The 7,591-nt window shown below is 42.8% G+C and overlaps 1 protein-coding gene across 1 annotated transcript in view; it reads right to left on the bottom strand.

The window, feature by feature from the left end:
* Positions 1 to 1,176: 1,176 nt before the first annotated feature.
* MCHR2 (melanin concentrating hormone receptor 2) overlaps positions 1,177 to 7,591 on the bottom strand; it is a 62,752-nt gene continuing 56,337 nt past the window's right edge. Inside the window, 1 exon segment of the mRNA XM_043890151.1 lies at positions 1,177 to 1,392. Within this exon segment, the coding sequence (XP_043746086.1) occupies positions 1,177 to 1,392 (216 nt within the window).

Raw genomic sequence — 7,591 nt, 5'->3', positions numbered from 1 at the left:
CAAACAGTTGGGCTTGGAATAGTCAAAAGACGTAACAGTGTTTGTAAACACCGACTTTTCAGCCCTGAGTCCCCTACGTCTGGCTATCTAAGGATATCCTTTTTCCTCCAGAGGCATTAAGTGCACCTTCCACATGGGAGACTGATTTCCTCTTTTTAGGGAGACAGACGAGAGGGTCAGAGTGTCCCTCTTGCGTTGGCCATATCTTAAGTAACTTTAATTCAAAATTATCAAGATACAGGTAAGGCATATTTTGGGGTGGCTTGCCCTGAACCCTAACACCTCCCTCCCTCCTTCTTTCTTTCTGGTGGCAAATTTTCTCATTTTCCTTTAGATGTATATGAACTCATGGATTTTAAATATGCTTTGTTAGATCGAATCCTTGTGATTCTGAATTGACCAACCAGTGGTACAAATTGTTTTTAGACTACCAGAGAAATCTGATTGTGGACTGGGCATTAGATAGTAACAAAGAATAATTATATTAACTCTGATGATGATATTGTGCTTATGAAAAAAATTTCATTTTTAAAAGGGATTCATCCTGAAGTTTGAAGTCATATATGATACTTAGGATTACTTTAGCAAAGAATAAAGGGAGATAGAGAAGTGAGTATGGCAAATTTTTGACAATTTTTAAATTTTGGGGAAAAATATATGGGAGTTTATTGTGCCATTCTCTTTTGTGTATATGTGGACAGTTCATAATACGATTTTAAAAGAAGTTTAAAAAAGAAATTAGCTCAATTTATGTTACTAATAAGGAGAGATAGCCATAGCATATTAAAGGGTAAAAATAAAGCACTGTAAATTTGAAAAAGGAATAAATATGGAGCAATATGGAGCTAGGTTTTATTGTGTGTGTTTGGGAGTCACCAACAAGAAATAAACTGCTTAATTAAAGCCTTTCCTGTTCCTACTCTGGCAGGCGCCTTGAAGCCCAGGCATCCAGCAGGTGGCGCTCTGCGCCCATTTTACGTGGTAAAGCGATGTTTCCGAGGCCATCTGCTTCCCCAGAGTTGATGCAAATCCTGAGCACCCCACAGTGTCACAATTAACACTTCACGTTTTCATAATTGGCATTCGCCTGTAGAAATGACCCAACTGTCTTTCGGATTTAGACTTTATTTTCTTCAGCTGTGCCTCAGGTTTGGGGATCTAGCTCTGTAACAGGCTTCACTGGACATGGGGCGTGAGTGTGTCACAGCGGGAGGAACTCTGGGCTGAGCGTGGGCAGTGGTGGGCTCGGGCGACGTTCGTCAGTTGCTGCTGCTCTTGGAAAGCCCGGTTTCCTCTCTTAGACTCTGGTTCTTGGGCCGGATGATCACTGAGATTCATTCCTTTGCTCACATTCTGAGATTCTATGGTCCTGCTTCCAGTTTGCAGCCTTCCCTGGGGAAGTGACATAAAGGCACCACAGAAGTGTCTTTAATAAAGCCAGTGAGTAGCGAACCAGATGACCTGATAACGGAAAGGGGGAACAGTTGAGAGCAAGGGAGGGGAGGGAACAACGGAAGGCAGAAGTGGCGCAAGCCCGTTTCAGCAAACGCGGAGCCGGGCGTGGCTTTATCTGGTGGATGGCAGAGGAGAGAGTCAAGGCCATTTCTGTCTCTAAGGCCGGTGGCCGTTCCCCCAACACTAAGGCCCCCTCCCCCACCCCCAGGGAATGCCTCTTACATAAAGTGAATTGAGGCCTTGGGGGCAGGTTGCTTCTGACCACCGACAGCTCGACTGCCTTCTGCCTCACCTGCCACCAAGTTTCAACTGTGGTAACAACCCCTCAATTCAGTTCAGTTCAGTCGCTCAGTTGTGTTTGACTCTTTGCGACCCCATGAGTTGCAGCATGCCAGGCCTCCCTGTCCATCACCAACTCCCAGAGCCTACACAAACTCATGTCCATTGAGTCGGTGATGCCATCCAACCATCTCATCCTCTGTCATCCCCTTCTCCTCCTGCCCTCAATCTTTCCCAGCATCAGGGTCTTTTCAGATGAGTCAGTTCTTCGCATCAGGTGGCCTAAGTTATTGGAGTTTCAGCTTCAACATCAGTCCTTCCAATGAATATTCAAGACTGATTTCCTTTAGAACTGACTGGTTGGATCTCCTTGCAGTCCAAGAGATTCTCAAGAGTCTTCTCCAACACCTTTTGATGCTTCAAAAGCATCAATTCTTTGGCACTCAGCTTTCTTTATAGTCCAACTCTCACATCCATACATGACCACTGGAAAAACCATAGCCTTGACTAGATGGACCTTTGTTGGCAAACTAATGTCTCTGCTTTTTAATGTGCTGTCTAGGTTGGTCATAACTTTCCTTCTAAGGAGTAAGCGTCTTTTAATTTCATTGCTGCAATCACCATCTGCAGTGATTTTGGAGCCTCCCAAAATAAAGTCTCTCATTGTTTCCACTGTTTCCTGATCTATTTGCCATGAAGTGATGGGACCAGATGCCATGATCTTAGTTTTCTGAATGTTGAGCTTTAAGCCAACTTTTTCACTCTCCTTTTTCGCTTTATTCAAGAGGTTCTTTTTGAACCTCTTTTTTGAACAACCCCTCATCCAGTGTCTATTCCCCTGTCATTGGCAGAATAGCTCAGATTTGATTCTCAGCTCCTTCTGTTGAAATTTTCTTCTCCCTGTAACTTATTCTTTCTTCTTCTCTCCTTTGTACCATTGTTGAGATGGAACGCCAAAACAAATTAGCATGTGCCAGTTAAGGGGGATTTAGAAGAGGTTTAGAACCAAGTGGAGGGATTCTTGTGGGACATCCCTGAATATGCTGGTAGCTGGTGTCTAGGAGCAAGCTAGAAGGTATCTTGAAAAGTTGGAAAACTTTGTATATTGGAAGTTGGAAAAATGTTTCACTGGTCAGAATAGATCCTGTATTCTTAACTTCTACAATGTTTATTAATTTTTTCTAAACCTTTGGTAATTATTTAAAAATATTTTTTATTATTTTTTAACATTCATGTTTCATGCCATCAGCTACTCTGTGCATACCTCAGGGATGGACATTCTGTCCTGTTTATTTGTTGCCTCATTTAGCACGGTCTTTGCATATGGGAGTGCTTTTACTTTCGGGCATAAAAACATGAATGTTTGGATTTACTCCACTCAGGTGACATTAAAGAATCTAGATGTCAGTGCAGGAGACGCAGGAGATGTGAGAGATGCGGGTTCGATCCCTGTGTCAGGAAGATACACGGAGAAGGAAATGGCAACCCACTCCAGTTGTCCTGCCTGGGAAATCCCATGGAGAGGACCCTGGCAGGCTAAATCCATGGGGTTGCAAAGACTTGGATGTCTGAGCGCACACACACACACACACACAAATTTATTTTTTTACCTGCTTTTCTACCTGGGAGTGCCAGTTTAAACTCCTGGTTACTCGAGACTGATCTCCGTTTGATTATCCATGTCCTCGACTCTTTTTCTTCCTAATTTTCACTGTCTCACTTTTATCCATTTTGAAGCTTTCATCCATTTTCTTCACATGTTGAAGCTAGAAATAAAAGGAGATGAAACCCATTAACTTCTGTTTTGCTGCTTGTAACCAGCAGAGCTTGTAGGGTTGGGGCAGAGGTTGGAAAAAGAGTTGGCAGCTGGTAAAAATGAAATCCAAGAATCAGCTTCTTCTAGCACACTGGAAAATGATATCTCACGTCCATGTCTGCATCAGTTCTTTAAACCTGAAGGTATCACCTACTGAGGGCTGTGTCTGCAGCTGAATTCACTGGTGGTTTTGGAGTCAGTTACAGCACAGAACAGTGTCAGAGCGCATGGCCACAAGGAGTTAATTCTGAAATTGGACACTGAGTACACCGTCCTCTGCTCTCTCCTTTCTCCGTGGTATCCTTTCTCCAGACACCCCTTACCAGGCACTGTAGTGTTCTCCCCCATCTCTCTCTTCTTTTCTTTGGAACCCCTCCTTCCAGCTCTGCGTTGTGACCTGGATCCCCAAAATGCTTTTCATTGTGTAGAGCAATTCTCGTTCTCCTTGTTTCCAACTTGCCAAAAGCTCATCTTTTTGGAAGCAAGTGGGGCAGTGAGGTGCTTTGTTAAATAAAACACCATCTCTCCTAGAGGAAAACATGAGGGGACAGAGAAAGTGTGTGTGTGTGTGCGCGCGCACACGTGTGTGTGTGCGAGTGTGTGTGTGCTACACTGGGCTACACTCGCTATGTTTAAAGCCCTGTGATGCATATTTTAAAATATCATTTTCTAAACTTTTGGAAAAGATTTTGTAAACTATAGAAGGAACATATTTCACTTTACAATCTATAAAATGTCTTTATGATACATGTCTATTAATATATATGAATATAGGTGTGCAAATATTTAATATGCATACACAAATACACATATACACATATTTTACACAAGCAATATCTTTATTGGAATGGCTATATTCTAATATTTCCCATTCTAATTTAATATTTAAAAAAGCGCTAGTCCTGACCCTCTAACTTGATTTCATGACCCCTAATGAGTCATTACCTGAAGTTTGAACAACATGGTTTTGAGATATTTTAAAGGCTTCCCTGGTAGTCTGGTGGTAAAGAATCTGCCTGCCAATGCAGCAGACACAGGAGACGCATGTTTGATCCCTGGATGGAGAAGATCCCCTGGAGAAGGAAATGGCAACCCACTCTAGTATTCTTGCCTGGAAAATCCCACGGAGAGAAGAGCCTGATTGGCTACAGTCCATGCGGTCACAAAGAGAGAACACACCTTAGCGATTTAGCAGGCAGCCAAGATCTGTAAAACTGGGAATTGCACTCTTGAGCCCATAAAAACCACATTATACTTTGCCAACTTCCATGCTTTAATCTGACATGAATACAATTCCATGCCTTTCATTTAGAAACCAATCCTACAGGCACAGTCCTAAATGTGTGCACTCTACCTGTACTGTCCTAATAAATAACCCAAATCAGCATTTGGTGACTGCAGTGAAAGCTCTTATTCGGGAATTCCTTAGAATAGTATTTTAAAGATGTTTTAGTGTAACATGGTGGTAAATTTGAAGTAGAGGCCATAGAAACACAATCTATCGTAACTCCCATCGCGACCTTTGTTAACATCTTATGGCATTTCACTGCAGCCTTTCTTGCTGTGCATATCCAAATTAGCTTTTTATTGTAGGCCCTTCTCTAAAAACTGGAAAACCTGTTATTTGCCCTCAAATCTCAAGTAAGAATAAGAACCCACACATGGTACATACATAGGGACTCCTACGTATGCAGAGAAACTCGGTGGCACCAGCTCTCACACACATGTGCGTGTGTGTACACACACACACGTGTGCACACACACATACTCACAGAATGGAAGAGAAAAAATCCACTGCTTAACTTTAATATTAAACCTCACTTTTCTCACATATCTTATGTTTTCACACCTAGTGTCTGGCTAATCTATTTTCTAGGCAACTCTTAGCAGAAAAAAAAAAATGTGAAAGTGATAGCTGGATTGTAATGTGTGAAAAGCTCTCAGCACAGATTTGAATATATTTAGGGGGGGTAAGAGTATCTTAGGTTGTCAGAAAATGAGGAGATGTGTTTTAAATAATGACTTCCACATACCAGCTTTTGAGAGTCTCTCCCAAAACCATTACAATGGCTCAGCTATAAAGTGGGGGAAATATTAATGTTATATCTGAGGACAGTGTAAGGCAGACTTAGGTGAGATTTCTAGACTGTATCTAAAAATTGAGGCCTAAGTTGAATTTGCTCTGGGGTTATGTAATGTTATAGCCACACATCCACCATTCTTTATATAATGACTAGAACCACTTACTAATGACCTACACTCCTGTTTTATAGAATAGTTTTCACCTTTACTTTGTTAATATATACTAATTATTTATTCTGTAATGTATACTAATATATATTCTTTGTAATTTGGGGCATTTGTCTTCTTGACCTTTTATACTAGACATGGGAGAAGGATTTTATTTCTGGGGAGTGATGCTCACTTCTTAGAGGTCTTAAGACTTATACCTGCAGTTAAGATTGAAGATTGTGATCACAAGCTAATATAACATTGTTGCAAATATAAATGATTAAAATTCCTGCTTAAATTATCACTTTCTGCTCTCTTCCATTTTTAATCTAAGCCATGAAGCTTATCTTTCTGTGTAGGAGAGGATAGTATAATACACAAGAAAGTTAGATCTTTGATTAAGAGAGAGAGAAAGAGGGCGGGGAAGAGGGAGGGAGGGGAGGAGGGAAAAAGAGAGGGGAGAAAGAGAGAGGGAAGGGAAAGAAGATGAAGATATGCTTAATTTTCTTTATTTTGACCTCCCTCTTTAACATATCAAGAGGCAGGCTTGGTGGCCTTGAACATAGGGTTTTAGAACAGTATAAGAGTAAACAGGAAGAGAAGGAGGACAGGCCATCCCTCTTGGGCCCAGGAATGGTAAGGAACAGAAATAGATGTAGAAAGAAGGCAAGAGAAGGAAGACAGCTCTCTGCCCCAGGCTTTCAGCCAGAGCACAGATGATGTTTTTTAAAATTTGAGGCAGTTTCAAAGTTAGGAACGACATGCTCACCTCTTGCTTGGGACCCCGTGATGAGTGCCCACGACCAGTATGTTGCAGCTTGATAGGAGAGTGTGGCCAGACAGCAAGTCTGGTTTGACTGTTGAATTTCTCTCGATCCCGGCGGGGCATAGACGGCGAGTTGAGAATCAGAAAGCCTTCCTTGAGCCATCATCCACCTGTGTAGGGTCCAGGTGACCTCACGGTAGAAGCTGAGGTGGGAATATCCAGGTCTGGGGGACCACGTGGAAGATGCACCAGAGACTTAGAATGGGGCCATTGAGAGTCAAGAGGAAGGAAGCTGAGTGTTTTAAAATGTAGTGTGTTAATAGAAGATTTGAGATATAGCAAGGTCAGCAGATCAGGAGACCGTGGCCATTGAGAAAATAGTTTGTTACTCACAGAGGAAGGGGCACGCTATGGCATTGGCAGCCACATGGGAAGCAATGATGCAGGTCAGGAGGCGGGCTGGGGGTATGGTTGAGGAGCTGGGGAGGGGAGAGGAACAGAGAGGAGCTGTGGCTAAGAATTTTTTTGTGAGTGATTTCTGTGGAAAGGAACAGGATAAAAAGCTTAGAATTGGCTAGTTTGAATGATTTCAGCAGTTTTCCATCACAAGGGCTGTCTCTAGTTATTTAGTACCTGGCCTTGGGGTGGTTAGGACAGATGTATAGTGGCCTAGGGCTTCCCAGATATCTCAGTGGTATAGAACCCACTGGTCAATGCAGGAGACATGGGTTTGATCCCTGGGTCAGGAAGACCCCCTAGAGAAGGAAATGGCAACCCACGCTGGTATTCTTCCTGGGAAATCCCATGGACAGAGGAGCCCGAAGGGCTACAGTCCATGCCTTCACTAAGAGTCAGACATGACTTAGCAAGTAAATAACAACAGCAACACGGTGGCCTGGAGTGTGAGAGCCTAATAAAGCTTGCAGGTGTGGACTCTGGGTTGGTTGGTTTGTATCTGAACATCTTGACTCCACAACCCCAAGAGGATTCCTCCCTCCCTAGGGGGGGAGAGGTGACAAGTGAGGCAGAAGGCCAAGGTAGGG

This window comes from Cervus elaphus, chromosome 28 (genome assembly GCF_910594005.1).
Source record: "Cervus elaphus chromosome 28, mCerEla1.1, whole genome shotgun sequence".
Lineage (NCBI taxonomy): Eukaryota > Metazoa > Chordata > Mammalia > Artiodactyla > Cervidae > Cervus > Cervus elaphus.
The sequence above is the reverse complement of the archived record's forward strand: the minus strand, read 5'-3'. Positions and strand labels throughout refer to the sequence as shown.